General features: G+C 51.0%; 1 protein-coding gene across 1 annotated transcript in view; it reads right to left on the bottom strand.

Annotated features, from left to right (window-relative positions):
* SLC6A5 (solute carrier family 6 member 5) overlaps window positions 1-15,624 on the bottom strand; it is a 51,156-nt gene that overhangs the window by 9,452 nt on the left and 26,080 nt on the right. Inside the window, exons 9-13 of the mRNA XM_058546311.1 lie at window positions 14,346-14,449; window positions 11,771-11,895; window positions 6,720-6,832; window positions 5,838-5,969; window positions 4,780-4,879 (exon numbers count right to left, since the gene is read on the bottom strand). Coding sequence (XP_058402294.1) covers window positions 4,780-4,879; window positions 5,838-5,969; window positions 6,720-6,832; window positions 11,771-11,895; window positions 14,346-14,449 — 574 coding nt within the window. The remainder of the gene's footprint in view (window positions 1-4,779; window positions 4,880-5,837; window positions 5,970-6,719; window positions 6,833-11,770; window positions 11,896-14,345; window positions 14,450-15,624) is intronic.

Here is a 15,624-nt window from a genome sequence, read left to right as displayed (position 1 = left end):
CCTCAAACACACACATGACACTGAAAGCTGTCCTCAGTTCTTAGAAAAAGATTCTAGAAGCTTCTGTTATCAGCATCAATCCTCTTGCCAGATTATTCCTCTCCACTAAACGAGCCCCAAGAAATGATGCTGTGCAGCTTGACTGGTGAAACTGACCAGGGTTCAAGGTTAGACTCGAGGAAGGCATACAGATGGCCTCCTAGGGGAGGAGGGGGATGGTGGTGGAAGTGTTCAAGCTTCCCCAGAGGGGACAAAGAGCTGGACCCAGAGCTGGAGGAAGGGGCAGATGATGGGTGCTGGGTTTCAGTGAGAGGCAGTCTGAGGCAGAGGAGCAGTCCCAGGACTGAGAGGGAGAAGACTTGGGTTCGAGAGCCAGCTCGGCCCCTGGAAAGTCATCTCCTTTCCTCGGCCTCTCTGGACACCTGGCCTCTGCCTCCGACAAGGCTCCAGATCCTGTGATTGCTCTGCCAGTTCTGCCAACTCGCAGGCTGGCCCTGCAGACGCAGCCCAGGGGCACCAGCTGGACACCCCTCTGCCTCCTGCTCATTCCTGAGCCAGGCTCTCCAGTCCCTCCATCCTCTGCCCACTCCAACTCCTGTCCAGCCACAGCCCTCCCACGCCCTGACTCACCCCCTAGCCTCCACCCACACCCCTTCCTGAGTCAATGGCCTCCTTCCTCTCAGGCCTCCGTTTACATGGCTTCCTCTGCCTACCCTGTCCTTTTCACTGACCCAAATCCCTCCCGTCTTCAAGGCCTAACTCTTGATGAGGGAATTGTTCACGGAGCCTGGAGCATGTGCACGGAGACCTGCCTGCCACAGGGCCTTGAGCCTGGAGGGTAAGAGAGTCAGGCTCCAAAAGGAATCTGAGCAACTGCTTCTCACCGAATTAGCAGAAAAACAGTAGGGAAAAAAAAACGGGTGAACTCGTGGCTATTTTTCTAGACTCAACAAACAGATCTGGGGCTCAGAAATCTGCCTGCAACAAGCTCCGTATAACCAACCAATCCTGAACCAAAAGTCAAGGACTTGCTTCAATCAACCAAGCCCTTTCATCTACACTGCTTTGTGGCTCTTGTCCTTGTAAACCACACCCCTGCCCTCGGTCTCGATATGGTCTTCCAGGGGCTGCTCTCTCTCCCGTGTGGCCAGGGCTGGCCTCCCGGCACTCAAGCTGTGCACTCGCAGGGCCCCACACTCAGAAGGGCACAGCACCTGCATTAATGTTCTCCTGTCACCATCTTGGAATTCGCAGCAATTTTTTAACAAGGGGCTCCACGTTTTCATTCTGTACTAGGTCCTACAAATTATGTCTCCAGTCCTGTGTCTACCTCAGATTATTCTCTTACATTTCATGTAAAGGCCCCATCCCTCAGAGCCAAAACCTTATGTGCTGGCTGAGATTTTCCCCACCTTGGTTAGCAATTAACTCAGCTTACCACCGACTAAGTCTTTTATCTCTGAGATGTCACCTTCTTGAGCTTTTCCTGGCTACTCTGACCTTCCTTGATCTCTGGGCAGCACAAGTGCCCCGGCCAGGGAAGCAAGGCTTAGTACCGACCTTCTCCATGTGTTAAGTGCGTTCGCTCTTCCTGGTAGCTAGGTGGCAAGTTGTATGAATGTAGGAAATCACCCATACCCTCCCCACTTTCCTAGCAGCACACAGGTATACAGTAAGCATTTACTAAATATCTGTTCATTACTCACATTTACCTGTGTGAGTTAAGTGACGGGCGCACGCCTCTCATTCCTAACGTCTACTGAGCCCCAGCAAAAGGAGCTGGGGGACCTCGCACCCCGAAGGAGAGGGGGACAGCGACAGTTCAGCCAAGAACATGGGAATGGAGGTCAGGGAGGGTGATCATGAACAAAATTAAGCTTGAATTTATAGAGTTCTGGGAAGATTTTTTTGTTTTTTGTTTGTTTTCTTTCGTCCTAAACTTTGACAAGTTCAGCCCGCAGGATGGGCAACAAGAATGGAAGAATGACATATTCCATCATGTAAAAACCACTGCCTGGTGTGACTGTAACATCTCTCACAAGGACGTGGAGCAAGACAGTGTAGGGGTGGGATGCGAAACAAGTAACTGATTAAAGTGGGAAAGAGAGCAGGACAATGGAATATACTGCGATTGGGGGAAACACACAGCGTGGAGCCCAGCAGCCAGCAGGCAGGAGGTCTTTATGGCGGCAGTTCCACGACTTGGTCCCCCCAGCCGGAAGACACCCGTGTGGGCTCCCAGGAAAACGCAAACCCCTTTTGCAAAGGGACGGTGTAGGTAAAAGTCTGCTGGCGGGATTGCTCCTACACCAAGCTCAGGGAGTCCCATTTTCAACCCGGATCCCTCAGATACTGGCCTCTGAGGAACGTTGACTTGAGAACTTGAATCAGCTATTTCAGTCTAAAGATAAAACTTGAAAACTATCCCTACCGTATTTTAAATGTTTGAATGACAACTCTAGAATCTAGAGTCTAGAGATTGTTGGAACCAAGGAGAAAACAAACCTCTGCGGTTCACTTCCTTATTTTTTAAATTCTGCGGCCAGAACAGGAGCACATTCAATCAGGCAGGTTCATTTTCATTCTTCACGGGTTCCTGTTCTACTGCCTAAAACCAACCTTGCGTTAATTTTGGGCCTCATCATCTCAATAAAGAAGGCGCTGTCCTCTGGAGTGTAAATTACATATTTGTGCAGGCTTCTCCTTTCTTCTCTAACAGTTACGTTAGCTTACTTCAAATACTTCTTCTAAGACTCACTTCTTAAAATTCCATCCAGGTCCAAATCAGAGGTTCACACCCACATCTGACGCTGCGGAAATCAAGTTCAGCCTGAGCTGAGCGCAGTCCACCGCGTTCTGGAGGCCGGCCCAGCAGCAGCCCTCTCAGAGGCCAGGCGATCTCCTGGGTGGTCCCCAGGAAAACTAGCAGAGCCCAGGGGCTGAAGCACTCAGGATTTATCTTTTCCTTCAGAACCAAGAAATCTACCACCAGATTTATATGGGAGGGAGCTATTTAACTTTTAGAAACAGAAACTGTAAAAGGCTTATTTTTTAGTGATGCCACAATGAACAGCCTTATCTTATAGGCAAGAACTGTGCGACTGTGCCATTTGTGACAGTCAGCAGCGAGGACACAGATAGCGGAGGAGTCCATGAGATACTCCCTGCACCTGAGCAGGGCTGCATGTGAAGTGCTCTCCTGACTTTACCCGCACACCATCTGGCAACGTCAGCTTACATCTGGACCCACGAGGGCTGAGTTTCCGAAGGAGGGCCTCGGAGGCCTCGCCTGGCCTCTCCATGGCAAAGCCCTTGGTATCTGCGCCGAAAGTGAGGATTCACAGCACCAGATTGACTGGGCTCCTGCCACCCTCTGCTCAGGGAGAAAGCTCTCTGAAGCCTCACCCTACCTGGGCAGCAGGTCTCAGTCGCAGCATCCCTGCAGGCAGCCGGCTGTCTTGTCAGCCCGAAGCTGGCAGTTTGGCCTCTGATCCCATCAGGACAATGGCAAGCCTGCCCACTTCTCTGGCCAGATACTAAACTCTCCCTGCAGGGCGGGTGTGATCTCCAGTCTGAGACAAATTCCCCTCCACCAACACCCAACGATGACTGCGGTGTCTTCCTGTATCTGGGGCACCCACGTTTTGCACAAGAGGTTTCCTTTTTACATCTTGATTCCCACCCTACCCCCTCCATTTTAATGAGTTTAACAATTACATTAAAAGCAAGAAGTCATGTCAAAGGATACCTGGCGGGCAGGGCGAGGCTGCTGGGCCCCCGGCTTGGAAGGCAGTGCTCTGCAGAGCCTTCTGACCTGCCCCTCTTCCCCTTTGTCCTTCACTCACACCTGCATTGCCAGTGACGTCCTGCCTTTCCTTCTGACTTAGAGCAGGCTGCTCTCTCTTTTTGGTTTTGAAACAGTTAGACAGTCCCAACTGGTATTTTTCACCTTCCTGGTACTTGCCATGGAGGCCTTATCTATATTAGGGGGGCTTTAGTCTAGGGATGGCTCTGAGCAGACTTCCAGGCACAAAGAAGTCAGTAGTGCCTTGAATCCGACAGGGCTCACCTGTGCTGCCTGGCGGTGCGGACAAGGGGCCAGGAGACCAGCCGGTGAGACCCCCAGGCACAAACACCTCCACGCCAAGGGCAAAGACGGCATCTGCTGACTTACCATTCCCATTGCTCTTGATAATGGCCCCACTGATTATGGGATGCAGGTTGCTATGGTGATGGTAGCAAGGACTAAACTGTGAGGAAATGAAAATTTATTCCTGGGAAAAGCTGGGATTGAGATCTTGCATCACAGGCTCCCATGATGCCAATAAAGTTTCCTAAGGGTCTGCGAGCCTGGTGGTCTCTTTTCTCCCTATAGTTTCGGGGACCAGCTGTGGAGCAACACCTCCCCTCAAGCTACATGGGGACTGTAGCTACCAAGACCAGGGAGTAATTTCACACCTGCAGAGTGGCCTTCCTCCTCCTTAACCTGGCCACTGTCCCCAGACATTAACTGCTCTCACACAGACCATACCCAAAGGCAGGGTCTTAGGAGTTTCTGGTACAGAGAGTTCTGAGTTTCACCATCAGTCACCTTTTGTTTCTCTATTAAATCTGGACCACAGTGGTCCTGAGGCAAGTTTGGAAATAAAGGTGCAGCTGTCTTATGTTTCCTGAACAGCTCAATTAAACCCTCTCCTTGTCTTATGATATATGGGAAACCTGCTTGTTGTGGATGCCTTCCTGACCCTAAGTCCTCCCTCAGCACGGTGGTTCCCTTACCGTACACATAGGAGATCCCCACGAGCTCAAATATGGCGATGATGACGAGGGCGTAGGAGGCGGCGTACGTGTCCACAAGCTGAAACATGTAAATTCCACCCTGGGAGGAAACAGAAACAACCAACATGAGTGGGCCTGGACCTAGGATCCCCCCCACTCCTAAGAGCCAATCCTTCCATCCCGGGGACAGTTGGGGCAAACAAGAGTCAAAGGACCTCCCCTCCCCTCCACAGCAGTAACCTCAACCTGGTCCAGCGTGTGAGCTGGAGGCCTTGCCGTCTTAGCAAAGCAGTCCCTCCAGAGACTCTGAGCCAATCAATAGAACACACACAGAAAAGTAATCTAACGTCTTACTCTTAAAAGGGAAAGATCTGCAACTGAAGATGGCACGTGAACGCAGCCAGATTGCTTCCTTTTTGCTTTAAGCAACAGATAATCATTTCTACCCACAGATCTGCATTTGACTGGCCTTCTTATGACCTTTAGGTGTTGCTGGGCATCCCTCATGCCTCCCCCTGCATCTTCACCTCGCTCTTTAGGTCTCTCCACAATAGATGAGGCTTAGAGACCTTCTTATTCCAATCCATCATTTTACAGATGAAGAAACTAAGGCCCAAAGTGGTGCCTTGCTCAGGTCACAGAGAGAGCAAAAGCAATGTATATACTGAGTGAGCTGACACGCAATTTACCAAGACACTCAGGACCAGGAGGAACTCGAGTGGCTGTAGACTCTCATGTGTGACGTGTAGTCAACTGGGAATTTCTCTGGTCATTAAATTTGGATTTTCATGTATTCCATTTTCTTAAAGTAGGACACACCTGCCTCATTGGCTCAAGGAGGTTACATCTCAATTACGAAGATGCTAGAAGTATCACTCAGAGCCAAGGTGACATATTTCCCTCTGTGGTTGGAATCTCTAATGAACTGGTGCCATCCACGTGGAAATGGTAGCCATTTGGCTGCTGTCATGAGGTCTGTGAGCTAAGGGTGAAAGGATAGACAGCCACCAGGCCTCCCACCTGCCCACACCCAAGCCTGTGCCCATCAGGCAGCTTACCTGAGTGATCATTGGGAAGCCCATGATGAAGAAGCAAACGCAGCAGCCCAGGGTAAAGACCGGCTTGTGTGTACGCAGGTACTTGGGGAACTCATCCGAGATGGAGGTCACTATGGTCTCAATGGTGGCAAACTGGATGGTGCCAGGAAAGGGACGTCTGAGACAAACTGCCCAGCCCAGAAGGCTCCAAAAAGCCCTTTGTGCTGCCCACCCACCCAGGAAAGTGCTATTTGCATGAGGACTGGTTTAGGATTGCATTCCCTTAATGGATCTAACAGGCCTTGCTGGGGTCCAACCCACGAGGCCAACCAGGGGTCTCCAGGGAGGATGTGAGCCCTGGAAACTGTGTTCCAGCCCCCAGAGACCGCACTCCTGCTCATCCATCAGACAGTGGAAGCTGCACTTTGCATTCATGAGATGTAAATTCCTCTCCTCCGGTTTACCAGCACCTGATCTTTTACTTGAGAAAAAGCCCTCTTTGCACCCGACTACTAAACTCCGAGTGCCTGTCAGCATGATCTGTAGTAGTCTCAGCCTGCAGCAATTTCCCTAAAATTGACTTCACATTATTCTCCCTTACCTGGCCCCACAGAATTTGCTTTGGCAAAAGGACACCAACACAGGAAGTACACAGGCTACAACTTGACGGAGAACCGAGAGAGGGATACAGGGAGAGAGGATGGCTCCTCTGCACCACCACATGAGTCTCCCGCAAATACAAGGGGATCCTGACCCTGCACAGGTGCCTCACCATCCCTACATCACTCAGGGAAACGGTCAAGTACCGCTAAGCCCACCCCCCTGCCCCAGGCTGGATGCAGGACCAGGGAGAAGAGGTCATCAAAAGAACCCCGGGGGCAGGGATGGGGGAAAGGGGCTCACCATAGTGTCGAGTCCAAGGGTGAGGAGCATCAGGAAAAAGATGATGGCCCAGAACGGAGAGAGGGGCAGCCTGGTCAAGGCTTCTGGGTAAACCACAAATGCAATGCCTGGGCCTGGAAGGAACAAGACGGATTGCAGACAGGCCCAGCTCCAGGCCCCCTCTTCCTGGAAGCCCACAGGAGACCCTCTCTCCACGGAGATCCTGAGCTGTTACTTATTATATGCTGCCTCCTCTGCTTGTTATTTTTTCACTCATCTCCGTCCATTCCCCCAATTAGACCTCAAGCTCCCTGAAGGGAAAGACCAGGGAATTAATTAGGTCCACACCTAGGGGAACTCTGAGGAGAGGCTCAAAAACAGTGCCAGAGCAGGCACTCAGACTCCACAGCCAGGCTGTGTCTATGCCGATAACACACAAACCCCCATCTTTGCATTGATGAGCTGGGGAGAAGATCATAATTACCCTCTAGGTCAATGGTTCTCAACCAGGGGTGACTTTGGCCCCCAGGGGACATTTGGCAATGTCTAGAGACATTTCTGGTTCTCACAACTAGGGTAGGGGATGATTACTGATAGCTAGAGGCCAGGGATTCTGCTAAATATCCCTGAATGCACGGATCAGTGCCCATAACAAGGAATTATCCAACCCAAATGTCAATAGTGTTGAGGTCAAGAAACCTGCTCTAAAGGTTGAACACGCCCAGAATGACATCCTGCCTCCCTTTCACTACCCTTCCTCCTGGTCACTCCTCCAGGAGCATGAATCAATGGAATGCTTTTAGGATCTTGCCCTACAAAGGCTTGGTAAAGATGGGGCCACCTCTGTCCACGGTAATTAGTTGGGGGAGAGGGGTGGTGAAGCATAGTGTAAGGGTGAAGAGAGTCTGGGCTCCGATGATCAGACAGATCTGGGTCCAAATTCAGACGCCATGACTTACCAGCTGTGCAACCTGGGACAAGGTATTTAATTTCAGAAGCCTCAACTTTGCTCACCTGTAAAAGGGGGCTAACACTAGTCCCTCTCAGGGTGGTTAGGAGGAACGAACGAGGAAAACGCAGAGTACAGCACTGAGACCAGTGCCTCGCAGATCATCAGCACTCACAGAAACTTAGCTTTTATTACGAGTAGCAATGAACTTGGAAATGAGCGCTTCTGACTCAGGTTTTCCCAAGAACACCGCCTGTGGTCTTGGTGAGCAGGTCTGAGCAGCAGTTTCTCTGCTGTCTATCTGCCTCACGGCCTCGCTGGGGAGACTGCCGTACCCCACGACGGCTGAAGCCCTGCAGTTGTGAATTTCCTTGTAAGTAGAAAACTGAACCATAACAGCTGAGAGGGCGAATGCTGGGGTAATCCACAGCCTGCGCACGTCCAGAAACCAGATACGGCAGCACCTGGAGTTTTTATAACCCAAGCATAACAGCACTTTTTTAAACTGGAATTTATCAGGTTCTTAGTTCCTAATGTTGCTGAGGGCCTTGGAGTATTTAAAATATAAAGCGTCGAATGCCTAAGATACCCCCACTTTATGCATTTATTGAACAGACGGTGGAGCCAGCCTCGGAAGGCTCCCTACATGAACCATAAACGAGTAGTTTGTATTAAACTACAGTTCAAAATAGGTCTCCACTGCAGAACCCCGAGGAAGCCAGTTCAGCGTTCCGTTGACAGTAGGCGCATAAAGCGGACAGGAAGGTCTTGAAGTGGCACCACCAGACGCCTCACTGATTGCTTCACCAAGATTCCACCCCTTGGCCTTACTGCTTTCTCAGGGGGGAAATGACTTCAAAATATTCGGCCTGCTTCAATTTCAGCTGCCTCCCTAAAGTACGCAGCTGAAGGCATCATTTCCAGCAAACTCAGTTTATCCCAGATGGCTGGGGAGTGGATTTCAAAGATACATTTTTACATCATTTTGTACAGTTCAGTTTTTTCCTGGAAAGATAGATTATCTGAGCCACAGCGGAGATTTCCCCAGATGAGCCCTAGTCCTGTCTCTCTCCTCTCCCACCAGGAGGCACACAGCCCGAGGCTGTAGTGCAGGCTCCACTCACCACGGACAGAAAACCGGCTCTGTCCCTCGCTAGCTGTGGGACCAGAGGTGAAACGTGCTCTCTGGACAAACCTCACAGTGGGGATGATAGCACCTGCCTTCAGAGAGTTTCCGTGAGAGGTACATGTGTTGATACAAACAAAGGGCTCAGAACAACGCCTGGGCACAGTGAGAACGCAGGAAGCAGAGACCATTATTACTCTTCCCAGGAGAGGGGATCCAAGGGGTTCTGCACGCCAGCAACTTGCACAGGGCCCCCGAGACTGACAGTGACAGCCTCCTTTTCCTAGAGAGCCAGTGAAGACACAGCCAGGGTCAGTGCAACACGTCCAGACCCACAGCACTCCTGGAGTGGCCACTCTGCTGTGAAACCTCTGACAGGTGGATGAGCTCTCAGAGGAGACACCGCTGAACACCTGTCCTTTGGGCAGAAGTGTTGGCATCCAGGTGACAGATGGTTGGATGGTCAGTCCTGCATGACAGTGTTCATTTCGATCAGCAGGGTCTCTGCACTACTGGGGGCGAGGGAATGAGGGCAGCCCTTCCTAGTGGTCTGGTTACCTGCGAGTCCCCACTAGACTTGGGAACTCCAAATACAACACGCACATTTGTGTTCGTCTATTCTGGTCTAACCCAGGCTTTCTGCTGAGGGATGAGCATGTTGGCAGGGCTTCAGGCTGGATTCTGACCACGAATCACTGCTCCACAGGCAGCAGTGAAGATGACTCAGAAAGGTCAACTTCCTGGGCAGCTGTGTTTCTGGAGTAGACGTCTGAGAAGAACAAGGCCCCTCGCCTATGCCCATCGTAAAAGCAGAGACAGCTTGGTCTCACCACCAATCCCACCCTCAGCCCCCAAAACTCTGATATGGCCGAGATTTGGGATAATGACTGACGAAAAAGCCTCCCTTACAAGGGAGTGGTAAAAGAAATAGAATAGTGTTAGGTCATTAAAGAGAACTTGTTTTGGACTAGAGACCAAAATGCAGTTACTAACGTTGGGTCAGCAAAAAAGTACTGAGTGTGTGTCTGCCCGTGTTACCCAGTTAGGAGGGAGTGGGGCTGGCGTTAGGCAGCGCTGGGACCAGCAAATGCCAAATCTCCATTCTGTATTCTGCAGAGCCTCCCCTATACCAGGGGAAGTCAGACCAGCCGGCAAATCACATGTAAGAACGTTCGCAAATTGAGGTGAGCAGGGAGAGCTGCCCACGGGGTCCGGGAGCAGGCCTCACTGGCCGCTGCCCCCTCCCTGTGGCGAAAGAGGCCCACTGTCCCCAGGCCAATGACAATGGGAAATTACCAAGTATTAACATGTTAGAACCTGTCAGAAGTGCTCCTCCCTGTTAAAATCAAAGGAAGTGAAAAAAGTCTGGAAAGGGGAAGTTCCAGAGGGAAATGTGGGCAATTGTCTGATGCTTTTTATGTAAAGGTAAAACAAATTTTGGGTAAACCCAAAAATCTCTTTGGGTTTTAAAGACATGTGCCCCCAAATCCCTTTCCTGGGGCAGGATAGAGCTCCGAGGAGGTAACTAACGTGGCCCTCATCTCAGGAATCACTGTCTCTGGCAACTCGGCCACTGGTTCACGAGGAGCTCGGTAATGTCACAAAAGTAACAGAACACCTCAGATCTGCCAGAAAGTGCGGCAGGACCCACCTGCTCCAGCTCCTCTGCTGGGCGGGAATGAGGGCAGCTCGGGCTGGCCCAGGCACCCCGAAGACAAAGGCTTCTCTCCCCTCTCCCTTCCCTCCCTGCTCCTCAGGGAGCTGAGAATTCCCAACCAGGGAGGGGCATCCGCTCAGCTCCCAGGATCCTCTAACTTAGTGCTTGGCTGCAGACCCAAACATCCCTGGGGGTTAACACTCTCTCCAAGGAGAGATAACTACCCCCCTGGAACAGGCTGGCTCTTTAACTCTTTGAGGCCCGCAGTGCACCATGAGCGCCTCTGAAGCAGCGATTAATCATCCTCAGGGGGCCAGAAGAGAGCCGGCAGCCCACCGGGCAGGTGACATATCTAGGGCCCAGTTCCCTCACGTGCTGGCATCTGAGACATTATCTGAGAATGGCAGCGAGCTCCTTGAAGAAAGATGCTGCCCAGAGAGGCTGCTCACACGTACACACTGTGGACTGTCCAGGGCCCACCGTCACGTCCCCACAGCCCCTAGCACGGCCCAGACACCAAGGCATCCCATAAACGTCAGATTAGAGAATGATTGTAATGCAACAGCCACACCGAAATCCCTCAATCCCCGAAGCCTAGTAATCACCAAATCCTTTGTAGAATAAAGCCGGGTGGAAATACAGAGTTAAATAAAAATATTACTCTCTACAAAACGCTGTGCTAGAAATACTGATTAAATGAGATAACAATGAAAGCTCTCTGTAAACTAGGAAGTACCACACAAATGTCAGCCATTGATACAGGGATCACTGGGTAGAGAGTAAACATTTATTCTAGCTCCCTCCCATCACCACCATCCAACCTTTCCACCCACTGCGAGAAAACCTGCAGGTCCGCCTCAACAACTAAGCAGAGGGCACATGGGACATGACAATCAGGAAAGTGCTGCTCTGAAGTCAGTGCTCTCATGAAGCATCAGCATTCGGGTTCTACAGAGTCTCGGCAAGGAGAGCTGTCCTGCACAGGCTGTGCCCGCATCAGCTGCAGGGGCCCTGGTTTGTCTAAAGAATCCTCCGCCCATACCGAACAGGGATAGGCCTTACTTACCCAGGCTGGAGCTGAATTAAGGGAGGAAAGGGAAGGACAGGAGAGGTGAGCAGGACACGGGCTTTTATAGCAACCCCTCTGGCTAGGGACCCACCGGCTCTAGCACTGCAGGAGCTTCCCACTCAAGCTTGTCTCGGTCCCTCCACAAAGGGGGCCTGGCTGCCACCCTCCATCCTGTCCCAGAAGGCCAACCTCCCAGCACAGCATAAACTAGGAGCTCATGAGGCAAGCCTGGAACCCACCCTGCAAAAGCGGAGGGATAGCTGCATTGTACCTTGGTCCGCCACGTTCTCAATGTTGACCTTGCGCTCATTGGCCATGAAGCCGATAACCGAGAAGATGACGAAGCCGGCAAAGATGCTCGTGGCGCTGTTGGTGCAGGTTACGATCAGAGTGTCCCTGGCAGGGAGAGACAAGACTTGCCATCAGATGTGCTCTGTGAGGAGGAGGGCCGGGGGAAGGACACACAAATGTGTGCCCGTGTGTTTGTGTGCGCATGTGGACGTGTGTGCATGCCCATTCCTGAACGTGTGTTCACTGCAGGCGGGCCTTGCTTCCTCTTATTCACAAGGAAAAGAAGAACCAGTCCTGACCACAGACTCCCTCGGGCCGATTTTATAAGCCCCAACGGCTCAAAAAGATCTCCCCTACTGCCCGTTCCAGGGCCTCTGGTCAAAGTGCTGGCTCACAGGCTGTAGAACCGGGTGTCCCCCCTTCTCAGCGAAAGAAGCAAGTCTGTCCATGAGAGCAGGAGTTGAGGGACGGGGCCTTGCGGGACTCCAGGACAGGAAGCACGTATGAGAGAAGAGAAGGCGGTGGGACCAGGAATGCCACCAGGTGTGAGGGCCCCCTGGGGTTGGGGCACCCAGGCCAGAAGGGGGAAGGGCGAGAGGAGGGGAGAGAGCAGCCAGCACCTTCATCCCAGCGCCCTCTGCTGGCAACGTGGCTGCGGTTCTCCAGCCCGCCTGTCCACCATCCTAGACTCAAGAGAGGTCACAGCCAGATGGAGCCTCAAGGCCAATCCACGTCCTGATTCTCCTACCTGTTGGCGGCATGACCTTGAGCGAGTCACTTTCTTTCTACTCTGATTTTAAATGGTGGCAATGACCCCACCTCCCTCACAGGCTGTTGCGAGGACAGAAGCAGATGATGCCCACACAGGGCAGGGCCTGGCACCCGCCTTGTCCTACCCCTCAGTTTACTGATGGGGAAACCGGGGCCCACAGGAAGGTACGGGGCTAATTAACGGTAGGTCAGGATTTTAATCCAGACTTCCCCTCTCAGCCCTGTGTTCTCTCTGCCGCACCACACAGCCTCATTTCTAATGAGCACAGAGCAATCAATCCTCCCCCTTTGACGGTGTTCAGCCCAGTCCTCGGGTCACAGTTAACGAGCAGCTGTGACCAAAGATGTTCAAACACCTTCATCTGCATTCTAGCCGTTACGGGCTGAGTTGCGTGCCCCCAAAATTGCATGCTGAAGTCCTAACCCCTAGTTCCTCTGAACGGGGCTGTATTGGGAGATAGGGTCTTTAACCAGGTATTTAAGTTAAAAGGAAGGTGTTAGGGTGGGCCCTGATCCAACGTAACTGGTGCCTTACACAAAGAGGAGATCAGGACACAGACACACATAGAGGGAAGACCTGTTGAGGACAGAGGGAGAAGATGGCCGTCTACAAGCCGAGGAGAGAGGCCTCAGGAGAAACCAACCCTGTCAACGCTCCCTTCCCCGCTGCACCAGTATAGATGTCACCTCTGTGAGGCCACCCCAGCCATCCAGGGCCACAGCCTAACTGTAAGCTCTTCCTCTCGGTTCACAAAATATCTCAACATTGTTAAAAATAATAATATTAATAATAATAATGGCAACTGCTGTTTACTGAACACTTACTCTGTGCAAAATATGGCTCTGAGAAATTTGCATATATCATCTCTTACCACTCAACAAAATATTATAACCTGCATTTTACAGATGAGAAAATAGAGGCTCAGAGAAGTGAAGGATCTTGCCCAAGTCTTAGAGTTTAGGTAGATGGTGAAGTCATAATTCAAATGTAACTCTGACTCCAAGGTTATTTCTTTCTTTTTGTAATCAGCCCCCAAAGAGAGGGGCCCTATTTTCTTATTGCTCATCATAGACGTATTTAACTTTCAGATGTCACCTCCTCTGGGAGCTGTCCAGGCTCTCTCAGGTCTTTGGGGCTCCAGAGCCCCCCAAACATCACACTATCCAAATATCCCCTGAGGATCCCATCTAGATGTGTAGATTCCTGGGCCTGTCCCACCTCCAGACATTCTGATTCATAGATCTGGGAAGGGACTCAAAGTTTTCATTTTTTTCCAGCTTTTTTGAGGTATAACTGACAAAATCGTAAGATATTTGAAGTGTACAACGTGCTGATTTGCTCTATGTACACATTGTGACAGGATCCCTACCACCGAGTTAATTCACACCTCCATCACCAAGGCCCTCCTTCCACTGCACCCTGCTGCCTTTCTTATGGGGGTCTCTAGAAAAATATTTTTCGAGTGACTGAATGACCTCCTCCATCAATGACTCCTGTACGGCTGTATCCACAGACTAGGCGGCTCACAAATGACTATCCCAGGACACAGCTGCTGCACAGCACCTCCCAGGAGGCTGTCCCATCCTGTGTGTCAGGGGCAGCAGTGCAAGTTGGGGTGGAGGCCCCAGCAGCCAGCAGCTAGGCCCTAGCAGAGGACTTCACCTAAGCCAGGCGGAGTTCAAGAATGAGGCCTCAGGCGTTTGGTAACTCAGTCCCTTGTTCTGTCCCCAGGTCCTCTTCCCGCTCACCAGCCACCTCTGGGGCTGGAAGTGCCTCCACATACCTGTAGCAGTTGTTGTGGAATTTGTTGTAGGAAGAGAGAGTGATCAGGCCTCCCCATGCGGCAGATAAAGAGAAGAAAATCTGAGTGGCAGCGTCTTTCCACACCTGGGAGGCAAGAGAGAAGACTCAAGGTCATTGAGGGAGGCTAGACGGGGGGAGGTGGGTCTCCCAGGCCCGGTGCCACATCATGTCCCCAGGGGACAAGCAGGCAGGACAAGGTGACTTTGCCACCAACATAAACGAGAAACATATGTCATTTGCATTGGAAGCCAAAAAGGCAGTAAATTACCTGGGAGACTTGAACCCCATTCTAATCAAGGAGAGGAACCCAGTACACCACATACACATTTCACGTTCACAAGTCCCACCACGAAGAACGAAGCAGAAGGGGGAGGGGCCCTTTGATTAGGGGAATATGCTCTCAAAAAACAATTTTCAACAGCGAAAATATTCAGTGATACAAAATAAAAACCTTTTTAAACTGACATTCCTACAGATTACAGCAACCCTATTAAAAATCTGAAATTCCGAGCCCTCGTCTTCGTGAAGGGACCTCTGAGCCACAGCATGGTGGATTACAGTGCCACATCCGTCCAGAACTCGGCTGACAACCCCTCCCGGTTCTCTTGGTGATTTCTCTTAATTGTCCTCATAAATCTCCAGAAGGTCACTCAAGAGTTTGAACTAGAGATTTATATGATTTGTATGATGGACCTCCCATTATTTTTATAAATTAAATCCAGTTTGTAAATTGTACTTAAAATATGCAAAGAGAAAGTTCAAGTGTGTGCTGGCAAAGTCTGTGTCTCCCTCAGCATCCACTCTCCCACACTCCTTTGTAACAAAGCTGTGGTTTTATGTAAAGGCAGCCATTTGTCCAGCCAAATGACACTTCCTAGCATTAAGGAGAGGTACAGCCAGGAGAGGATAATCAGATGACTTAGTTTCTGGCCAATAATGTGAAAATCAAATATTATGTGGAACTTCTGGGGTTTCTCCTCTTTTAAAGAGAAGCAGAGTACCTTTCTCTACCCCTTCCATCACCCCTTTGTGCTACCTGGAATGCTGATATGATGGCTGGAGCTCTGGCAGCTATTGGAAGCTATTCACTGAGGATGATAGGGCAGAAAGACAGGAGCCTGGGACATTATGGAACCACCAACCAGTGTTTGACTCTCTAGCATTGGGCTGCTTTAGAGCATGCGAGTGAAGTAAACTTGACCTTGTTTAAGCTGCCATTATCTGAAGGTTTTCCACTATGTGCAGTCAAACTCAAGCCT

The sequence above is a fragment of the Diceros bicornis genome, chromosome 7, assembly GCF_020826845.1.
Source record: "Diceros bicornis minor isolate mBicDic1 chromosome 7, mDicBic1.mat.cur, whole genome shotgun sequence".
In the NCBI taxonomy this organism is placed as follows: domain Eukaryota; kingdom Metazoa; phylum Chordata; class Mammalia; order Perissodactyla; family Rhinocerotidae; genus Diceros; species Diceros bicornis.
This window is presented reverse-complemented; position numbering and strand designations above follow the sequence as displayed.